The sequence below is a fragment of the Cucumis sativus genome, chromosome 6, assembly GCF_000004075.3.
Source record: "Cucumis sativus cultivar 9930 chromosome 6, Cucumber_9930_V3, whole genome shotgun sequence".
In the NCBI taxonomy this organism is placed as follows: Eukaryota; Viridiplantae; Streptophyta; class Magnoliopsida; order Cucurbitales; family Cucurbitaceae; genus Cucumis; species Cucumis sativus.
In genome coordinates this window covers 8,257,153-8,280,765 of record NC_026660.2, presented here as the reverse complement: position 1 = coordinate 8,280,765, position 23,613 = coordinate 8,257,153, and the positions used below count along the sequence as shown (strand labels likewise).

Here is a 23,613-nt window from a genome sequence, read left to right as displayed (position 1 = left end):
ATTTTAATTTCCACCAACCAAAATCTCGCTAAGAGAATAGAGAGGTTTTCAAGGGGTAGTGTCTTCAAATTTGGTATTTAGCAAATATAGAATTGTCAAGGTGAGTAAGTGTTCTTTCTCTGTATATTTTGATATATCATGCTTAGTCTATAAATTAGTTTCTTAATTATTTTTGTCAATGCATTTTGTACTTTTAAGATTCAAATTATAGTTTATTGTTCTGATAAAATATTTCGCTGCTAAGGCTTTTATCCTTTCAATAAGATCATTAGGAACATAAATTTTTTGTGTTCGATCCTGAACTTACTAGAAAACCTCTCTTCGCTTACAGTTGGGTGATAGAGAGGAAAACTTGTATTATTACATGCATATCATGAGAAGTTTAGCAACGATTAGATAGGATTTGCTCTTTTTTTTTTTCACATCATCCTAATCTAGTCGCTCAATCAGAGCCTTAACATGATATATCTACGAATGAATGCATATACACATAATGAACCAAGCAAGAAGCACCAAGACATCCATCAAACTTGGAGATGAAAAAGCAGCAACGCATGAAACATCAAACTTGAGGATGACTAGTAGCAACATAACCATTGTCAAACTTGGGGATGGAAGTTGCAGCGCAATCCTTGAACTTGGAGACGAAGAAGAAATAATGCAACCATCAAGCTTGAAAATGACAAAACACAACACCAACATCACGTTTGGAGATTGAGAAGCAACAATATAACCATCAAACGTGGAGATTGAAAAAGCAACAACGATAACTTATGCTTATCTTGCAGTATCTTACTTCTAGTACAACACTTCTTTAATTTGTTGTGTTTCCCCCATATTTGAATCTTCAACTTCAAATGATATTCTTTAACAAGAATGAACACCATTAATTGCTTAGTTTCATGCTTTATGTAGTTATGAAACTACTTTTTTTTTTGTTTGTGTATGACTAAACTTAAAACTTATTTTAGGTTACCTACGTACCGTTATAACGTTCAAGTAATAATGCAATTCGAACTTTAGGTTTTTTTTGTTGTTGGACTTAATTTAAAGTTTTCTTCAAGCTACCTACGTTCCATTAGAAAATGGATCAGGTTATAATATAGTTCAACTGAGTTTTTTTTTTTATTATTATTCACCATTTAAATTCATGTGGGTTAGATGCTTTGCATATTTAGCAACTCATATTTTCATTAAGGATTTGTTCACTTCTTTCATTTGAAGAACTAATGAATATAACAAGTCTTAGCTTCACTGTCAAGAAACTTTTTGTATTTATGTCAACAGACAACTTCCTCTTCCTGATGAAACATGATTGTGAATCTTATCGTTATTGTTTTATTTTTCATGAAATGATTTTGCCTTCAAATTTTTCATTTTTCTTTCATGTCTATCACTTGTCATCTTTAGGGGATCAAAAACAGATGTTGAAGGTTGATCTTTATTTAATGTGGAGATACTTGGCCTTTTGAAAGCTAAAGTTTGAGTGGAATGAGAAGTTAAACATTAGTTTTCTTCTTCTATCATGACCACACTCAATCTTTGGAAAACTAAAGATCGAGTAGTTGATGACTTGATATGATCGAAGACAAAAGTTCTTTGCTTGATTTCTTTTTTAAAATCGGCTTCTTTAGGATATATATAATTGTTGCCTCCTTATACTATGTTGACAACATGACATGAAAATGACTTTGTGAGACCCAAGTTAGGACTAGAAGGGTAGCTGAATAACACACCTAGAGAGAGAAAGATATATGTAGCTAAATAACACATCTAGAGAGAAAGTGAGATTTTATGCAAATCTAGCGAGAGAAACATTGGGGTTTTCATCCGGAGAGTGTAGCCGACGTGGGTTGACTCTAGTTGGAGTGAGTATCGATTAGACAGTATGGGTTGACTCCAATGGTCTTTTTTTCCTGTAGACAGACAGTGTGGGTGTTCCAAATTTGACGTGGGTTTGACTTCAATGAATAAAGTGAAGAAGAAGAGTAACTCCAAAATTTGTACAAATATATTGTGGACTTCAATCAGTTTTTTTTTTTTTTTTCTACTAAGGATCGTCAATAGTGTAATATTGTGTTATATATTTGTAAATTAAGGAAAAAGAAAAGTAAAGAAAATAAAATATATTAATAATAGGAAAGCCCAACCCAATTTCAACCAACCCAATTACAATTCTATGATTAATCAATAATATCGTAAATTGAATTCTCTAACAAAAATTCCTATCGCAATGTAATTCTAAAAATCCTTATTAGTCCCAAACGGTGATTTGTAGTTTTGGTTTGGACCCTTGAGAAACCATAATTGTGATCCATGTGTCTATCTGCAGGGCATTACGCACTCTATCCCTCATCTTCTTAAACATTTTGCGTCCACTTTTTATTCTCCTGAGCAAATTTGAATACATTTTCATGGTAATTTGATGAACGAGCATTGAAGAAATTGTATGACCTTCATAACTGAACGTTTGAATTCCACATGGCTCTCCCTTCTCCATCGTAGCGTTTCCAATGAGCCAAGGTAAGAATGAAGATACGCTTTTGATGCAATTTTCTTTATTCGCTAAGAGGTTTCGGTTTGAGTGTTAATTATCGGAAAAGATGATCAACTCGTCTTTTATCCTAGGAATTCTTGTGAATATGCTTCTGCTTCTATTTGACTTCTATCTAGGTTTTCCCTGAGCTAATTTCATATTTTTCTTCTCTGCCCCATAATTTTCTAAAAGAGAAAGCTCCACATTGGTCCTGATTGTTAATCGCAAGAGAAGTGGGAAGAAACTAGAAACTAATTAGAAGAAAGCAAGATACTTGTAGTTTATGCTCCTCTAGTCTGTATGCTTCCCGTGTAATTTTCAATAGTGGAGTTTAATGCATTGGATTTCGGCCATTATGTTGACTTCACCTTCTCTGGGATTAAGCTTGATTGTATGTAAAGTGGCTTTGATTAGGAATAAGCTTTGTCAATTCACCCGTCAAAGTATATCCTAGGGTTGTAATCAAAGAATTTCCTATCCAAATGCACTCAGATGCTAAAATCTTAATTCTCATTCATAAATATCTAAACCATTCTACTCCAACTGCACACACGAAAGAACGACTTGGATAATAAGTTGTCAATTGTCATCGTCTAGAATCACAAGTAATGCCAAAGGTCAACATTATATCTTATTGAAATTGTTCTTTAAAAGTTGTATGGCAAATAAACGGTATATTCTTGTCGTAATGTTAAAATTGAAGCGGCTGTCATACTTTTGGGGCAATTTTGTGTTATACCGGTTGACGTGTAAAACATATCTTTTTTATCTAAAAATTATCCTACTAGTTTGTTGAAAACCTTAAGCTTAATTGCTATAGGCATCTTCTATAATTCTTAGCATGTTGTCACATCTGTAAATAGTTGAAGTATGTAAAATGGCGAGGGGTTTTGGAATTATGCGAAGTTTTGTCCTTGAGAAAGTATTGTTGAATAAGAAAAAATGGTCCTGAGTGAGATTCTATGGTTGTTGGAGGAACGGGGAAGTCTCACAATTTTGTTTGGTAATAGACTGAATTGATAGCCTTCTTACTTTATTGTATGGTTGAAGTCTGGAATAAATTTTGTCATTAGTTGTAAGAAATGGAAAATAGTTTTTGAAGCTCATTTTTTTGAATGATTTTTAAAAATAATTGTTCTAACAAAAGAGATAGTTTCTCAAATAGAAAGCATTCTCTTTAATTTTCTTTCCTTTTGAAATCTTATATCAAAATGGATTTATATGTCCTGACATTTATTGTTCATATGGTATGCATATCTTTTGATTGCTAATCTCAATAATACTGATAAATGATACTGATTTCTAAAGGGTTATATATCCACGACCTGACATTTTCTGTTCATCTCTGATATATGTATTAAGTATCCCTTTAAAATTTTAAACTTTTCAGATGGTTCAGAAATCCATTGACTCCAAATTCAGTGAATATGGACATGGAAATTTTGGGAAGGACGTGCCTTCTCAGGAAAAGCAACTGCAAATTTCTGCGAAGAAGACAGCATCAAGGGATTTGCAAAATGATAATATGGCCATAGCTTCAAATTGTACTGGAAGTTCTCCTCTTTTGAAGGAAATAGGTACCGGTAGTGACATCATTAAAGTTTCTGGTAACAAGAGAGCCTTACCAGTCTACCCTGCAAGTCCATCTCATCTCCATTCTTCAACTTCTAATTCTGCAAATGGGCATCTTGTTTATGTCCGTAGAAAATCTGATGCGGATATAGGGAAGAATAGTTCTTGTGATAATACAAGCATAAAAGCTAATTATCCAAATCTGAACAAACTTGGTTCACTAGCTGTAACTGTGCATCTCAAATCCCAGGCTAAGGAGCTGCAGAATCATTGCGTGCAAGCATTTGCTCCTTTTCCAATGGTGTCTTCCGTGAATGCACCTAGAAAACCTTCAGTTCCTCATCACATGGGAAAGTGTGGCATCAATTTAGCCGTAGCAGAATCGAACTTCCATTCTGCACCTTCTACTTTCCCTTCAGTAGGCATCCCAGTAGGATGGAAAAATTTGCAGTGGGAAGACAGATATCATCAGTTGCAGTTGTTATTGAATAAATTGGACCAATCAGATCAACGTGATTATCTTCAGGGTATGCTTTGCATTTCAGAAAGTGCTTTATCTTATTCTTGAAATTAGTTTAAATGATCATTATTTCCTCCACAAATAATTCTTCACTTCTATCAGTGCTCGGATCGTTGTCATCGGTTGAACTTAGTAGACATGCAGTTGAATTGGAAAAGAGATCCATTCAGCTCTCGCTTGAGGAAGGTAGTTTGAATTTTGGTTTTTCATAACTTCGCTTTCCTTTTCTATACAGGGAAAACTACTGATTTGCAAAATGGGTTATGACAAATTCATTAGTTGGATTTCATTATTTTTGCTCAATGTCCTTTCCTATACCATATTACTTCTAACTTTCGACTTGCCATGATGATATCTCTTCTTTGGGCTGAAGAAGTCTTGGATTTGGACATATCAAATATTCAGAGGTTGGATAATTTGGTAATCAATAGCTTAAAGATCACTAGGGAGAGGTTCACGTTGGCACCTGAAGTTTCAAACCTTCTACATTCTGGATTGCTGCTAGGACATGTGTCAGAGAAGAGCTCAAACAGGCAAATGCAGAATTGGAGTCAACAACACAGAAACTGGAGAAGGAGAAAATTGAGTTGCAGGTAGGGACAGAGAAGGAAGTAAACAGAAGGTCAAGTGACTGGTCATTCAATTTGAGGAGGAGCGATTAAGAGGGACGAGTTAGAGAGCTACCTGAACAGAATGTCTCACTACAAAGAGAGGTTTAATTTTTAAACAAGATGGAAACAGAGAACAGAACTATAACAACTAATCTCGAGCAAGATATGCAAAATATTGTAGACCTAACAGCTAGAATTGAAGAAAATAAATATTTACAACCAAATCTCTTCTAAATAAGAAGAAGATTACAAGGGGAGCAAATCGAAGGTATGGATTGCATCAGAAAGAATTATGAGGAGAACGAGAAAGAGTGCAAAGAATTAAATAAAACAATTTCAAGGTTGTCAAGGACCTGCAACAAACAAGAGAAGACTATTGATGGTTTGTGGGAAAGATTAAGCGAGCAATTTGATAAGCAATTTGAAAGATTGAAGATGGAAGATGGAACAAATGAGATTAACAAGAATAGAACTGGCTTTGAGGAAGGAGTTAGAATCTTATAGGGTTGAAGTCGACTCTCTTCGCCATGAGAATATAAAAATATTGGCTCACTTGAAAGACAAAGGGAATGAGAGTGGTGCTATAACCGTAAAGTTGGATAATGAAATGTCAACTCATGTTTATCATTCTTCAAAATCAAGGACTGGTATTACTAAATGAGAGTACTCAATTTTGTTCCAAGTTACTTGAGTTCATTTTAGAGATTTGGTTAGCTTCATCCAACTAAGCATAGAATGGAGCATATACAGGATGTTAGAATCTTTAGATGGACAATTCTTTCTCGAGTCTGAAATGAAAATTTGGAGCCTCAAACATGGGATTGAGAGCTTGACAATGAATTAACAGACAATATCTATGTTGTTTCAAGCAAAGTCTAACACCACTTTTCAGTAGCATTGTTGGACTACACATCCAGTAGCCTTGTGTTAACTCTCTATTAAAATCGATAAACCAATGTAATACCGATTTACGTGAAAACCTGAGTATCGTGAGAAAAACCACAATTCTTTTTTCTTATTATTTTCTGATGAGTACAATAGGTACAAGAGGAAATAATAAATAGAATAATACAAAGACAAAAAGGGAAAGATATTTAGGGCAAATCTCCCTATGGGCCAAATCCACTAACTCTAACACTCTCCCTTAAGTTGAGATGTAAATATCAATGAGGCCCAACTTATCTTGTGTCTGTCAAGTGTTCCATCTACCTTGTATTTGGGAGTGAACACCCATTTTCCTCCCAAAGTTTTATGTCCCTTGGGTAGAGCACAAATCTCCCAAGTTTTATTCTTTTCAAGAGCCTTTATCTCTTCCATCACAACATTCTTCCTTTCAGGACACTCTAAAGTAGTGCAGATATTTTTCGATATTTTGGTAGAAACAAAGCTTGGTGTAAAAGCTCTGAACTATGGAGAGAGATATGAAACATAATTGCAAATGAAATATTTTGTTCAAGATTTAGTACATTTTCTTAATGCAATAGGAATGTCTAGAGAGGGATCATACTCATCAAGTTTCCATGTATGACCATGTTTAACTTCATTATTACTAGTTTCTGCTCTAACCTCAGTCTTATCACCAATGTCATTTTCTTTCACATTTTCAAGAACAACAATATCAGACATCTCATTCTCACTCATCTTATTGTCAGCACAAGGTTCAATAATGTTTTTCATACCTTGATCTCGAGGAGGTTCAACTTCTTGGACTAGAGTTGGCTCACTAGTAGGGGACACAATTTCCTTTATGAGATTCCTCCTGTAGTACATTTTTCAGAGAACTTGGTTTGTAGGTAGGACTATGGGATGAGAATCGATGTCAGACGCTATGAGTAGGTTCTATAAACTCTAACGTATATTTAGACTTTTTACTCACACTCTCTCTGAAGATGGCTAATAGGAAAGAAAGGTCAATCCTCATAGAAAGTTACATCCATAGTGATAAAGTATTTCCTAGAAGACAGATGAAAACATTTTTAACCCTGCTAATGAAAGTGATACCCAACAACACACATGCTTGAGCTCTAGAGGTAAATTTGGTCTGATTAGGGTGAAAATTATGGATATATGTAGTGTTGGTGATATATAATTAAATTTTCTTCAACCACTAGCTTAAACTTTTGGATGAATTGGTGGTTTAATATGGTATCAGAGGAGGTGGTCCATGAGGTCCTCTATGTTCAAGTTCCTATATTGTTGCTTGAGATAAATGTGAGAATAGCAAAATTTAGTATAACAAACTTAAAAATAGCAAGTCTAAAAAATATTAAGAATTTTGACAAAACGGGTGGTTACACAATTTTTGGATTTTTTTTACCCGTTTATACCCTTTAAGTAGGATAATACATGTTTTCAAATACAGCGTATTTGTCAAATAACACAATCACAGTGTATTTGCAAACTACAATTAGTTTTGAAAAATATTAACTAATTTGGATTAACAAGATTTTTCCTATATCCCATAAATATAAAATTTTGAACTTTTTAGTATTTAAATCAAATTAATTAACATTTATTTATTTAATTCATGTTTAATAAAGATTTTTCCTATAAAATTGCTAAAAGAATTTCAGCCGTTACTCATCCATTAGATTTCATAATATTTTGAATTCAAATATTATGAAACTAATTCCTAAAACAATGACAATCATTACTTCATTATTTTCATATAAATTTTCATATGATAATACATAGTACCTATGGTTAATAAAAAACTGGTTATGAGAATTTCAACCATTCTCAAATCATTATATTTCATAATATTTTGATTTCAAATATTATATCATATTCTTAATGGTAAACATAAATTAAGCATTTTGTATTATTTATGTTTTAAGTTATTTAAAGAAAATTATCAGATAATACATAGTACGCATAGTTAATAATAATTTAAAAATAAAGTTTTATTATCACTACGTGCTGATTATGATTATACAATTATTTTGATTGATTTTTATTTTAAAAAATAATTTATTGTGCCTTTTGTATCGGATAATTATTTTTTCATGTTGTGTTTTTTAATTTCGTTAAAATTCATATTTATTTTAATTAGACATTTTATTTTGTTTGTGACGTTTTGTTTCCAATCATCATTGTTATGCATGTGTAATCAAGAAGTATAATACGTGTGTTATATCTCTTTATGTAGGATAATACGTGTTTTACTTGTATTTATATGATACAAATAATGAGACCAAATATCATATCATATGGTGTATTTGCAAACTTTTGAAAAATATTAACTAATTTAAGATATTTTCGAGATTGACAAGATTTTCTCAATATCTCCTAAATATATACCTGAATTTTAATTAACATTTATTTATTTAATTTATAAAACTTATGTTTAATAAATTTTTTTTCAAAAAAGTTGTAAATATTTTTTCAAAAAAGTTGTAAAAAGATTTTCAACTGTTTCTCTTTTCTTAGATTTCTATTTTGAATTCAAATATTGTGAAATCTAATCCCTAAAACAATGACAATCAGGATTTATATTTCAAATTATGTTAAAAAAATTTATTAGATTATACATAGTTATTTTAATTTATATTTCAAATTGTATACTTATTTTGATTGATTTTTATTTAAAAAATTAATTTATTGTGTCTCTTTTATTAACGATGTATTTTGCAAACAACATTCAAATTTGGTAAATGTTAACTAAATTTGCTATTTTGTTGCTAGATTTATGCTAATGACTATTTTCAAATTTGTTATATTTTAAACAATTTATTAATTAGCACGTAATATAGCTTTTAATAAAAATTTGAATTTAAATTTTAATATATATTTTTAATATTAATTTGAATTTAAATTTTAGGATTTAATTATGTCACAATGACATTTTTGAAATTAGTTGAATCTTCTTCTTTGAGGTTTTATTAGAGAAAAGAAAATAAAGAGATTGAGAGAGGCAGCCGACAAGAGATAAATACAATGTGAAAGAGATTTTTTTATTGCAAACAAGAAAGAAGAGCTCAAATGAATCTTGAATGTATGAAGAACTCACCGATTTGAGTGGACGAACTCACCGATGTGTATTTTGCATATAAGTTTTCAATTCTATGGTATACATTCATGATTTCATCTTTATTGTAATATCAACAATGCTCCACTTTTCAACTTGAAGCCTTCGACTATTGCTGTTCGACAGGTGTAGAGCTAAACTCTTTGATTGAATATGTCTCAATTTTGCAATTACCCATTTCAAATGAATTGCATCTTTTAGACATTGAAATAGATTTTAAATTTTGTAGACATGAGGTGAAGCTTTCCATTAATGACAAATTTTCTAATCTTTATGTTTTTGTGAGAAATTTTTTATATAGCATGTGTTATTTCAATTACAATATATTTTGGGTTTTGGTAAATAATTGTACTTTTTATATTGGATAGGGGCATTTGAGGGATTGTTTCATTAATTTATTTTTCTAATTTTTATGTTTTGCTATTATAACAATTTAAAATTATTTTTTGCTATTTTCCCAAAGTAAAACTCATAATTTGCTATTCTTCTTGACCGCCCTGGTTGCTTCCTCCCTAATTAAAATTGATTTCCACTTGTTGGGCCTTTCAAATATTTCAAGCCCACAAGTGAGGGGAGTGTTGGTGATATATAATTAAATTTGTCCTCAACCACTAGCTTAAGGTTTTGGATGAATTGGTGGTTCAATATGCAGTACACCCAAACACACGAAGGGGACCTTCAGAAAGTAGACGGGTATAAGGATAAGACTCCTTAAAATCTAAAGGAGTCTAAAGGTGGGGGACACGAGAAGACATTCTATTGATTAAATAAGTTGTTGTAAGAATGACATCTCCCTACAAGTATGGAGGAAGGAAAGTAAATAGCATAAGAGAACGAGCTACTTCTACAAGAAGACGATTTTTGCGCTTGGCCATTCCATTTTGTTGAGGAGTGTAGGCGCACGAGCTTTGGTGAACAATTCCCTTGGAGGCTAGGAACTCACTAAGATTATGGTTTTAGAATTCCTAAAGAATTGCAATTTTTGTATGGAATTGCGTTTCAATGGCTTGATAGAAGTTTTGGAAAACAGAGGAGACCTCAGATTTATTCTGTGATAAGGAAGACCCAGGTAAGGCAGGTATGATCATCAATTGAGGTTATAAACCATCGTTTTTCAAAGGAGGTAGTGACTTTGGATGGACCCCAAAGTCACTATGGATAAGGGTGAATGGTTGTGTTAGTTTATATGGTTATAAGGTAAATAAAACTTGACGTTGTTTTACCCAAATTCACATATCACAAGATAGAGATGAGACATCAATTTTAGAAAATAAAGGTGAAACAAATATTTCATATAATTAAAGTTTGGGTGACCCAACCAAAGATGCCACAACATACAATCATGTTCAGAAGTGCTAAAATAGGAAGACAATAAACTATTCCTAGAGATACTACTATCAGAGGTATCATCATCAAGGATATAGAGTCTCGTGCTATGCCAAGTAGTGCCAATCATTTTCCCCAAGTTTATGTCTTGAAAACAAACAAATTCAAGTAAGAAAGTGACTTTATAATACAGATCACGAGTGATCTTGTTGATAAAGTTGTAAGAAAGCTTATGCACATGCAAAACATTTTGGAGAGAGTCCGGCAAAGGAAACTATTTGTTCTTTGCCAACAATCAGGGTGAACGAGCCATAGACTATATGGAGTCTTCCCATCTACATTAACAAGGCCAAGGGATTGAGGCATACTTGACTTAGCAATGACACCTAGAGTAGAAGGGTTGGTCTGGCTTACAGTAGGGCCAATTGACTAAGATGTGCTGGCAGTGGCATCTCACTAACGTAGGCACACCTAGAATTCTTTTTCTCATTGGCTGATCGTTTCTTACCGTCTGGGAGATGATTGTTTCTTACCTTCAAGACGGACTTCAGAACACACTCCCATTAAGGAGGGAAGTGGCTTTCATCTGAGTATACGACCACAAACAGTATCAAATTTGAGATTAAATCCTACAAAAAAATTATAAATATGGTTAGCTTCCTCAAGTTTAGCATATTTTATATCATTATTTTGCGTGTCCCAAACTGGAGAAAAGTGTCTGAGTTGTATCCCACAAAGTGATTGCATACAGTAGAGGCTTGTAAATTTGTGGTTTCATGCTATTAATCAGCATAGATCGAATGAGTGAGTCTTCCCCGTTCTAAAAGAGGACGGATAGTTTCTCCTGTAAAAAACCCGAATGAGGAACATCTTAATCAATTGAGACCACGAAAAATAATTTTGGCCACTTGATTTCTCCCTTAGAAAGTTCTTTGTAGATGATACTAGAGAGTCAGTTATATAATTCGAAGGCAAATTAGGGAGCGAAGTTACCAGGTTCTTTGAATACATCGGTAGTTCAGTCGATTTAGACTATGCCAAGGATTCACTAACTTCAAAACCGAACTGAGTATACCTTCGATCATTTCTAAACCATGGATATGTTGCTGCTGTAAGACATGAAAAGGCAATGACTCGTGAATCAAAGGTCGTTTGTAAACCGAGGGCAATGGCGGTGCGTGGAGGTGTGGATTGTCGGAAGGGTATGGCGGCTGGATTTGGGATGAAGGAGGGAAGAAGATCGGTTGGTTCATGAAGGTATCGACGGTGGTGTGTGGGGTAAGACTTGTGGCATGTGAGCTTTGTACCTGGTGTTGGGCTATGTGGCTTGCTCCGATGGTGGCCCCAAACTGATTGCCAACATCTTCTGAATCGGATGGAGGAGTTTTTCCATGGTGGCGGCGATGACGGTGTCCACAGCAGTGATAAAGGGGTTTTGTTTCTATTTGGGCTTCACCTAAGCTAGTGTCTAGGGTTTTGTTGTTACCTTTCTCTGATACCATATTGAAAGCGATAAACAAACGAAACACCGACTTAATCTCCCATAATCTCCTTATGGGCCACTTACTAACGCTGTCCAATAGAAACTTCTCACATTAGTGAAAGGCCGATTGAGAAATTGAAGAGAAGAGGATGATGCTTCCGCATCTAAATAAGGGGTTGGGTTTCTTGGAGGTGTTCTTGGTCACCATCAAGCCCTTTCTCAAAGGTGCTCGGTTACCAATTGATGCAAGACTAAGATGCTTGGAGGAGTCTTACTGAAAATTGAATGATTAATAAAAAAAGATGTCATGGTTCCCTTTAAATAGACCCAAAGAGAGTGCGGTTTCTCATCTAACTATCTAACTAAATGTAACCTCCTCTAAATCGACCCAAAGGAGAATGATGGTTTCACAACTAAACTAATAATAATAAAAGTGAAAGATGATTAAAATGAATGATAAAACACAACAATCTTAACCATTCGAATATTTCCAAAATTTCCCTACGTCGCTTGAACTAAGCTTCCTTTATGTTGGATTTTGACTTTAAAAACAGGGAAAGAATCATCATGAAAGTCAAGATAGTTACCTTCCTAAGGAAGTTTATAACTAGTCTTTTGTTTGAACTTTTTACTTCCGAACTATTAATGCATATATTCCTTGCAAAACTTCGAAGTAAGTTTGATGCTATTTTTTATTTCAGCCTAATGGTAATAGTTATGAATCTGTTTTTTAGTTTCTAGTTAGACATTAAGATATCACCAGCAATGAAATATCAGAAAGTTTCCTTTTGCTTTGGAACATGATCGAATTAACTTTTATTCCTCTCTCCATCATCACAGCAAAAGAGCTGCAGCGAGTTGGGGTTTTGAATGTGCTGGGAAATCCTGTAAAGAATATCAAAGTATCGTTAACCCATCAAGACAGTTCAGAGACATAAGAGATAAGAGTATATGAATATCATTTTTATACATAACCCTGTTCTTATTCACGTCGGTTGGACGAAGTTGTCGCTGGACTGTGGTTGCATCGAATTGTTCTAAACTAGGAATTCCCGGCTCTCGCCAACTGGATGGTTGTTAGTTCTTTTAATATTCTGCCTACTATTTGTCCAAAGATATGTCTCATTTGTTTCAAAGATTGTAAGAAAAGAAGAACCGTTTCATCTTCCTAAACTTCCTTTTTCTTTGTTTCCTCCCTAGACCCACTTCTTTATATGTTTTTCTTTAATGGTCTATTTGAGTTTATATTGGTTTGACAATTGAAAGGATGAGTGAAGTTAAAATTTAGATATATTCATAATCTCTTAAACTTTTCTCAATTTGGTCTTTAGTATTGTATTATACCTTAAATAATCAGTTAAGTCCTTGTAAAAATTTGTTATAGTTACTGATGTTCTTAATTCTTGCTTTGTTTACAATTTAAACACATGAACAACTTGATTTTGAGAGAATAAAAATATTCAATATGTGCAACATAGGTATTCTTATATATGAGAAAGACCTATTACACTTGGTAAATAATAAAGACTAGAGGAAATAATTTAAGAAATTAATATTTATACATATATTGAAATTTCAACACTTCCCCCCAAGCTCTAGTTTGAAGATATTTTTCACAGCCAGTTTGCTGACTTATTTGTCAAACTGGTTCTTCAAAAGACCTTTAGTTAGCATATCAACAAGTTAAACTAAGAATACATGATAAAAAAAATGTAAAACAAAACTATGAGCAATAGAGTCACTGTTTTATTGTTACAATAAACCCTCTTCAATTCTTCAAGGATTCTTTTGATCTATATACCTGGCCTCCTCACAAATCCCATGAGCTAAAGTTCTAAATTCTACTTCAAAACCACTCCTACCACCACATTCTATTTTTTTACTTTTCTAATTAACAACCAACAAAGGAACAACAATAACTAGAGGTTGATCTTGTATTTAAAGAACTTGTCCAACCTACATTAGTATCAACTTCTATTCAGAAATGATAAAATGTCTTGTCCAGATGACTTTTTCAAATACGTTAAAAATTTGTAGGCAACTTCAAATGAGTTTGTCTCGAAGAATGCACAAAATTGATTAACCAAGCTCTAGACATGTGCTATATCAGGCCGTGTATGTGATAGATAAATCAATCTTCCAACATATCATTAGTAGCACTCCTTGTCCTTTATTTCTTCAGCTTTGTTACTTTCAACTTTAGATGGTTCAACAGGGTTTCTGCAATTCTGCAACCAGTCTGGTTCTTTAAGTCAGTCAAGAACATACTTCCTTTGATTAACAAATTAAAGATATCCTTCCTCAATCTTGCAAATTTCATTCCTAGGAAATATTTCAATGTTCCTAAATCCTTCATTTGAAATGTACAAGCATATATTTTAATTTTCTTAAGATCTGTCAAACTTGTTTCATCATCGTGTATGAGAATAATACCATCTACATAGATAACTAAATTTGAGATTTTATTACTCCGAATGTTTATAAAATATAGTATGATCTGCTTGTGATTTTGAAATCTATAGTTGAATACAATTTTTTCAAAATGTTCAAACCAAGCTGTTGGGAGACTATTTAAGGCCATAAAGACATTTCTTTTAATTTGCAAATTTTACTGCACACCCAAGTTCATCTTCGAAACCTGGTGGTAAACTTATAGATGCCTCTTCCTTGAGATCACCACTCAGAAAAGTATTCTGAACGATAGAAGTAAGAATGAGAGAAGAAGAAGAATTACCAGTTTCATTTATCAAAGTCTCAGATTGGTTTCCTGAAGGATCAACTATCTGGTAAGGTGTATTGATAGTTGACAATGAAAAAGTTTCAAGAAACACAATTTTTCTTGTGGTGACAGTACAACAGGTCAGTCATTATTGAAGACAAAAACAAGGTCAATATCGTATATTTGATGCTTTACCATTTGAAGAAAAAATTAGGAACATGTAAGGATATTTCAAATTATTTAATAGGCAAAATATTAAACGTAGAAAAGAAATAAGGGTTTTTGAAAAAAAAAACAAAAAAAATTATGATAATAGAGTCCATGTCACAACGTTGCAATTTTAAAAGTGATGACCATTTGATAGTTCTATGATTACCGTTTGATATCACTAATTTTGTCATATTCGCACTATGCAAAAAGTTGGTGTAATGAACTATTTTTCTCTAAATATTTTCGTCAATTGATACACTTTCTAAAAAAAAAAATATGCTTGAGACCATTTATCACCTCATCTTGTTAACCTAAACTTCTTTTTAGGAGTGTCAATCTAAACTTTTGAAGACATACCTAAACAAAACTTTGTTAGGTATAAGTAGATTTAACTTTTATTTTGTGTTTGTGTTCATTTAATTTATATCTTGAGATATCTGATGTGTAAGCGCGATAGATAATATAAAAAATTCAAATTTTGGTAGGTAACAGTGGACCAAAGACAAAATTATATTAAATGAAAAATAAACGAGACCTTTGCAAAAATATCAAAAAAAAATATTATGATAATTAGAATCATGTTACTACATTTTTTAAATTACAAAAATAGCAAGTTTAAAAGTCGATAATTCTAAGATTACTATCTAATATCACTAGTTTTTTTATATTCTCATTATGCAAAAATGAGGTGTCATGAGCTGTTTTTTCTAAATATTTTTGTTATTTAATGTAATTTTTCTACAAATAAATATGTGAAATATTCCATTTTCATCTCGCCTTCTTCTTTTTCACCTAATTTAGGAAACCATAACAAAAACAAAAGTTGAGAAGAAAAAAAAAGGAAGGTGACTGTTGGAGGGAAGAATAATGAATATGAATGCACTCCTCAATTTGAATCAAATGAACGAAACAACGAAAGAAAAGAAGGTTGTCGTTGTGTAAGAAAAGAAGGTTGTCGTTGTGTGAGAGTGTGAAAAAAGGAAAAAGGGGAAAATCATTAAACAAAAAAACATTTTTAAAAATAGCAAAATAAATTAAAATATTGATAATCTATAGCAAAAATTTGGATTCTATCACTATAACATATCAATGACTATCAGAGATAAAATTTGCTATTGTTGGTAAATATTTTGTAAAATCTACTATTTTTAAAAATTTCCAAAAAAAAAATGTAACCAAATAACGTATTAATAGGTAAATTTTAATGCTAGATGAGAACTTATTTACGAATAACAAAGACTTCATTAATAGTGGATCAAAAGTACATCACACATGAGTACAAGTCTCCTTAGCTTCAAAAATACAACATTCTAAGATAATAGTTTGACTCTTCTCACCTAGCTCTACATGTTATGCAAGTTGACAGTGGTCGTTACCAAGTGATGTGTTCGCAAAGGGCACGACAGACAATCAAGGCTGCAAGTTTAACACGGAATGTCATTTGCTACTTGGGGAGAAATACAACAAAACATTTGAAAGGTTAGCTAGATGAAAAACATGTCTAAAGAGTGGGGGTTTTTATTCATAATTTTATAAATTATATTTTGTCTACCCGTTATAACCAATTTTGTGAAATCACGCTATATAAAGATTTCACATTTCAGTATTAGATTTCTGAGTTCAAAGCAAGTCCTTTGAATGTGTATAGGCAAATAATGTAATAATTTAAATCTCATTATCAGCATTTACAAATCGCAAGGAAGATCATTTTCTGTTTAAATACAGTTTAAAGCTCACTTCGTGTGGAAACACATTCATTCTTATAATCTCATCATCATATTGCAAAATCATTTTGTATATTAATTATATCTTTGTACCATTTCCTCAACTCAAACATTTACCATATGGGTGGTTTCCAAAAATTTTAGCTTTTTAAAAAATAATTTATTCTCTAAATTAAACACTTAAAAATGTAATCCAAACATGCCATTATTCTAAAACAATTATTTTTTGAATACATAGATGAACAATCCATTCTTAGTATTATTCGAACCACAATATATTTGAACAAAGATGGGGCCGGCAATGAAAATAAAAATAGTATATGCATGCCTTACTATTGTGAAAGGTAACCATAACATAACATATAGGGTTTAGGGTATAATTGAATATTATTCAAGAGGAAAGGATAAAACTTAGGAGTTGGAAACATACAACTGCCCCTTTCCATAAACCTAAAATAAAACCGCTTAAATTCAAACCTCTTCCTTCTTCCAACTCTTTTACTAATTCTTTCAACAAATCCAAATAATAATAATAATGGATCTTCCTCTCTTTTCTTTCAATGCCCAACGGAGTTCTACTACTACTAATTCCCGTCGGAAGCCTACTAAATTCATCAAAACAACCACCCTCAATAATGCTTCCGCCACACCCCACAACATCACTCCCCCGTGTTCCGAATGCGGCAAGAAATTCTGTTCATGGAAGGCTCTTTTCGGCCACATGCGCTGCCATCCCGAGCGTCAATGGCGAGGAATCAACCCACCCCCTATTTTCCTCCATCCTCCCTCCGCCGCTCAACTAGATCATGAAATCGCTACCTCTTTGATCATGCTCTCAAATGCCCCACCGGACCCCGGACGTGGAACTTCAGAGGGCAGAGAAGCAGTGGTAGTTTGTGAGCACAAACCAAGGGCACATTCTGGATTATTGGACTTGAATTTGCCTCCTCCAATGGAGGAGATTGAACAGGAATCTTCATCTCCCTATTCATCAGGGATTGTTTTGGATCTCAGATTGGGGCTTAATTAATTCAACCATTTTTACATTTCTTTTCTTCTTATTTCCTCCAAATAGGGAAAAACAAGAGTTTGTGGTAAGTATTACACTAATTAATTAACTAGGAAGGACAAACGTGTGAAGTCAATTCAGCAATCTATAACTCAAACAATTATTATACATTCTGATTCTTTTCAATAAATTTTATGTATACTAATATCATTTCCATTCCTTATATAACTGGGGTTGGACACTAACATATATAATATAACATAAAGTGTATAGATTTTCTGTGGTTTATGTTTTCAGTTTTGTTTTTGTTTGTGGATTTCATAACAACGTAACCTCCTTTTGCCTACTATTTAGAAACTGTACGACCATGGGGCTAGGAATTTTTGGATACACAACACAGGTCCTCTAGGATGTTTGGCTCAGAATGTTGTTAAATTTGGACCTGACCCATCAAAGCTTGATGAGTTTGGATTCGTCAGTTCACACAACCAAGCAGCCAAGCTCTTCAATCTACAACTCCGTTGCTCATTGTTAAAATGTGATGGCAACGTACGTCACATACATTGATATGATCTACTCGATCAAATCAAATCTTATTGCCAATCATTCACGATTGGATCGACGCTAATCTTCTGTATAGATTTTGTCTCATTTTCTATTAATCTTGTCTAATCTGATGACTTGTTACATTTTGTGTGTATATATGGCAGGGTTTAAACAACCTATATCATGGCTTGCTGTGTCTATGGATGGAGGTCCACCTCTTAATTACTACAGTGGAATCATATGTGGAGAAACAAATACCTTGGACGGGACGTTTACACTAAAGGTACGCAAAATAAGTATATGTGTTATCACAGATACCTACCGGGAAGTATTCGACCCACCATTCTCACACAAAATACCTTTCTTGTCAAGCTCAAGTTCTAATTCCCTTATATTCATTACGCAACTGATAAACTGATTTATCTGTCTAACTGTTAGCATTCATTTGGGATTTCAAAGTAAGATCTGACCATGGGTTGTTTATGTGAATGTGAGGTGGCCATAAAGGGTGGATCTATGTTTAGACGTGAAATCAAATAATTCATATCTCAATTCATTTAATATAAAACGAGAAGCAAATTGAATACTAACCCATGAATAAGCCGTACTTCTTATCAATAACTTATCATCTACCTAAGCTACGAATAACACATTGACTGGTAGAAAGTAAAGAAATTTTGGATTGAACAGGCATAAACATGTAATATATACAAAGAATGTAGGTCATAGGCCAACATACAATATGCATAGTAGACATTACAAAGAATACAAAAATGAAAGGTAGAACAATAAAATAGTATTACAAGTTAGGGGATGGAAGAGAATGACACTACAAGAAATAGGGTCTTCCACAACACAGCCACACGCTTTGATAATCTTCTTATGTGCTTTGACTTCTTTATTCTAATAAAAGAGGTTATAATAACGGGTATTTATACACATTATCACACCTCCAAATTTAGAGTAATGTTTATACTCAAGCATCACTATGTATCATGCTTGTCCCCAAACCATTCCTCTTCAAAGACTCACCTTCCCCTTTGCATTTCTACACATTTCAAAACGCGAGCAAGTTTTATCTGTTATTTATAAATTACTCTCATTGTGTATTTCTTGCTATGGAAGTATTTTTAAGTTCAAAATTCGGCAAGATTAATACTCAAAATATCCTTGTTCATTTTTTTGCAGTAAATTTTATTTTTATCTTCAGAAGTGGCCAAAATTTTCAAAAAAAAAAATAATCCTTTTATTTGGCCAAAGAATGCTTTTACTATATTTACATTGGGTTTGGCATTGAGTACAAAGTCATACGTACTCTATGAGTCTATTTCTGTCCTCAATAATTTGGATTTTTGGTGGAATATGATATTAATAATTTGGTTTTGTATAAATAATTAATATGGTAAAGTAAAGTTAATTATACGACGGAATATAATTATAATTGTTTGGAAAATAAGATAATCCATGAAGAGAGATGATTGATTTGGTCGAACGGAAAAGATGATATATTTAATTAGAGGGGAGAATAATGGTTTAAATAAATATATATGTTTATTATATATTTTGGTGAGAGAATAATATTAAATAATAAAAATATTATTAATGATGAATTTTTCCGATCAAGATTGAATTGGTTTCAACCTCAATTTTCAGATCGAATTAGTTGGAGAATTTTTATTGTCAGCGAGGGATTGTTTTGTTTGGATAATTTCTTATATAAGAAATTCTATTACTGAACCTTCAAACATAAAATGAAGAGCTTGCATGTATTTTTCCTTATGCATTGATGTAGCTAAGATGCATAATGTGTTGACATTGATGACTGATGTTGATGACTCATATGATATGGCGCATGATATATTAATCACATGATAAGGACGGGTGTGATTGATATAGATTCCATGTTATGATATTTATGATATGTTGTATGCTTTGGACTATGGTGTGTCTGTTAACTTTGCTTGTTGAGCTTTTACTCCACCTTTATTGAGATCCTATTTATGGGGTCACTCGTATGACTAGGGGTGTTTCGACTGGACCATTCACACGATTAAGGGTGTATCTATGTATTACAAACATATTTATGGGGTCTGTACCTGCGATCAGACCATTTGCACGATTAAGGGTGTATCTACGTATTACAAACATGTTTATGGGGTGTGTACCTGCGACCACTCGCACAACTAGAGGTGTTCCTTCGAGATCGCTCGCACGATTAGGGGTGTTCATATGGTCTCACTCAGTGTGTATCTACGATCACTCACACGACTAGGGGTGTTCCTATGAAATTGCTCGCATGATTAGGGGTGTTTGTATGATCTCACTCGCTCAAGAATGCTCCATTATATTGGACACACAACATTATTATTATGTTTTTAACAAAAAAAAGTTAACAGATCATCTAGCGGGACCAATGGTGGACCTCTTATTGGATATATTTATATATTCACTCTTTTCTATGTTTAATATTTCAGACAAAGTTAGAGGATTTTGAAAGCTAGCGAGCGACAAGAAGGGTGTGACATACCATATGGGGACTCAGTTTTACTTCTGCGTCTATGTCTCAATTTTTTCAGTATTTTGGTTTTAGAAACCTTATTTAAAGTTTTGTCTCATTTGTTTATCTTTATTTTTTTAAAAAAAAAATTGTTTGCACCCGCGTGTCACGTTTTAAAATTATTTTTATTGGTTTGGTCGATTTTATACCTTTCGAACATTAATTTAGTTTTTATTTTATAAATATTTTTAGTTTTTATTTTTAAAAAAAAGTGTATTTTGTTATTGGTCTTTTAAGTAATGACATCAACTTAGTTTAAAAGTTTGGGTCGTTGCACCACATTCACTGATGATGGCCACCACCCACATGTCTCCATCGCCTCAATCCGTTGGATCTGTTCACCATCGCCATTATCCCGTTGTTTTTAGGTGAGTTATGGGTGGTTTTGTGTTTTGGTTATGGGTTTTAATACACATTAAAGATTGGTTTTATTGAAGTTATTATGGAGTTAACATGAAGCATTTTTGGTATGGTTGATAAGTCAATTAAGTATGTTAAATTGGAGAATTAAAATTGATTTGCTAAAATTATTAATTTAAATTGTATTAGGTTGAGAATTTAATTGCATCAGAAGGAATTAGGGTTCAAGGGGTTTACTATCCAACCTTCCACACAAGTAAGAATATTAAGTGGACAAGGATATGTATCAAGTTTGGATTGAATTGAGTTAAATTGCGTTGCCAAACATGATTAATTTGGTAAAGTCATGAATGGCAACATGATTAATTTGGTAAAGTCATGAATCATGATGATTATATAAATTGAACGAGGTTATTGAATAAATGTTCCAAGAAAGGTTTATGATTGGACTGAACTGAGTTGATTAAATTAGAATGTTTCTAGATTGATAGACAACTGTTAACTTTTGGCTATTACACTAGTACGTATGAAAATTGTATGTGTGCTCATGTGAGATCACTAAATGACTGATGTGTGCTTCTATGAGATCACTAGATTGTTATCACACCCAACTACGGAATCAGTAGACTGTTATGACACAATATTTTGTTGTCCCTTTCGGAGTATTTTATAACAAAGGTAAAGGCAAGAGGAAGACCTCGTGTCTGTGTCATTGAGACTAGATATGACCAATGCTTTTGCTATTTATTTTTATTTCAATGATTTTTGAATGCTATGAACCTTTGGATTAGATGCTAATTGGATTATTTAAACGTTTGTTCTCTTTAATGATTTTATTAGGAGACCCCGACTAAATTGTTTTAAAATTTTTAATTTAATTATTTTAACACTTGCTTTTCACATGACCTTTTCTTCATTTTTATTTACTTTTTAATAAAATGATATAGACTTTGGATGGTTTTGGTTTTAAAAACACTATTTTTATTTAAGTAATGACCTCCACTTAACTCCAAAGGTGAGTCGTTTCATCAAGAACCTTAAACACAAACTTTCTAATTCTTATCTAAATTAATCTCTTCTAAAAAGAAAATTCAATTTCATATTTATTTTTTAGTCTGAAGAGCTATTTGGGTGAGGATGTGAGTTTACAATTTGGGTGTTTGAGTTACAACTTTGTATGTCACTGATATTTTATACCAATTTCCATCAGTTTAGTAGCAGTGCATGCACTCAACCCTCATCCCCACCGATGTCCCCAAGGCCTTTCCAGCCACCACCTCCGATCACATTCGGCGGCGACCATCTCCACATGCTTTTGGTGTCCACTCTCACAAACTCCAACAACCATTATTTCAAATATTAATACATAGTACTTGGAATCACCTTTATACTTTAGTGTAATTTGAGATAAATAAAAACACTTCCATCATATAACAAATAAAATAAGCATGTATATAAACACTTTTCAAGAAAAACTATCAAACACATGATTGTTTTTATTTTAAAAATGACTTTTAGAAAAAAAATCCAAATTATTCAAAAAAAATTGGAAAAAAAAAATATAACCGACAGTTTGAGAGGTTGAAGGAAGTTGTCGAACATATCTATATAGACATTTATGTGAGTTTTCTTTTTTTTTTTAATAAGTGAACTTGACCATTTCTTTGCCCATATGCTTGTCTTTTTATGTTTTTTTTTTAATGAAACCATTTCTTACATACTTCTTTTACAACCGTGTAACATGACCGTTAATAAGATCATTATAGCGTACAATTGCATTTTGAGATACTTCACTTACAATATAACTCCAAATTTGTTTTTTTCTTTTTTTATCTTAATGAATCCAATATAATTTTGTCCAACTCAACTAGAAATATCACATGTACAAATTTAAATTGCATTGATATATCACAAGTGAACTCAAGTAGGCACTTTAAACAAAGACATAAATTCATACAAAAACAATTTTACATCCCAACTAAACAGAACATATATGATTTTACACATCATATGCCAATTCAATAGTACCAACAACTCATAAGGGACTCATTAGGACAAACACTATACAAAACTATAATATTCTCCCCGTGATACAATAAATACAATATTATTTTGTACTTTTCTATTAACTAGGATCGATACTATTTCAAAACTTTAATTTGTTACTATTTGTTACCGTTTTTATTATTTTATGTTGGTTATCTATTATTATTTGTTATAATATTTAGTATTTAATTTTAAAATTAAAGTATTTATACCACAAATACATCCTACTCCTGTTATAATCAAAGGTAGAAATTCAAACTATTAAAATCACTCATAATATAATAACCAAGTAGTAGAATAAAAAATTCATTATCTAAATATGTAAGCAAAGATGGGCTGAGGAAATAGAGAATTTAAAACTAATTCT

At 32.5% G+C, this 23,613-nt stretch overlaps 3 protein-coding genes across 5 annotated transcripts; 2 read left to right on the top strand and 1 right to left on the bottom strand.

Annotated features, from left to right (window-relative positions):
- The first annotated feature begins 2,262 nt into the window (after positions 1–2,262).
- LOC101211824 lies at positions 2,263–13,394 on the top strand. Of its 3 annotated transcripts, none has more exons than XM_031887650.1 (4): positions 2,263–2,523; positions 3,927–4,635; positions 4,731–4,814; positions 5,005–6,136. In XM_031887650.1, the coding sequence occupies exons 2-4, from the start codon at positions 3,927–3,929 to the stop codon at positions 5,223–5,225; spliced, it is 1,014 nt and encodes a 337-aa protein (XP_031743510.1). In that variant the 5' UTR covers positions 2,263–2,523; the 3' UTR covers positions 5,226–6,136. The 3 variants fall into 3 exon arrangements, with proteins under 3 accessions (XP_031743510.1, XP_031743509.1, XP_004139970.1); XM_031887649.1 differs by having other exon boundaries at positions 5,002–6,136; XM_004139922.3 differs by lacking the exon at positions 5,005–6,136 and adding an exon at positions 12,916–13,394 and having other exon boundaries at positions 2,269–2,523.
- LOC105435782 lies at positions 10,704–12,562 on the bottom strand. The gene is made up of 2 exons (XM_011658611.2): positions 11,586–12,562; positions 10,704–11,436 (listed from the first exon to the last, which is right to left on the bottom strand). The coding sequence occupies exons 1-2, from the start codon at positions 12,092–12,094 to the stop codon at positions 11,379–11,381; spliced, it is 567 nt and encodes a 188-aa protein (XP_011656913.1). The 5' UTR covers positions 12,095–12,562; the 3' UTR covers positions 10,704–11,378.
- A 3,706-nt stretch (positions 13,395–17,100) lies between the features above and the next one.
- On the top strand, positions 17,101–17,873 carry LOC101214391 (zinc finger protein ZAT3). The gene has a single exon (XM_004140012.2). The coding sequence runs from the start codon at positions 17,264–17,266 to the stop codon at positions 17,756–17,758; it is 495 nt and encodes a 164-aa protein (XP_004140060.1). The 5' UTR covers positions 17,101–17,263; the 3' UTR covers positions 17,759–17,873.
- The last annotated feature ends 5,740 nt before the right edge of the window (positions 17,874–23,613 follow it).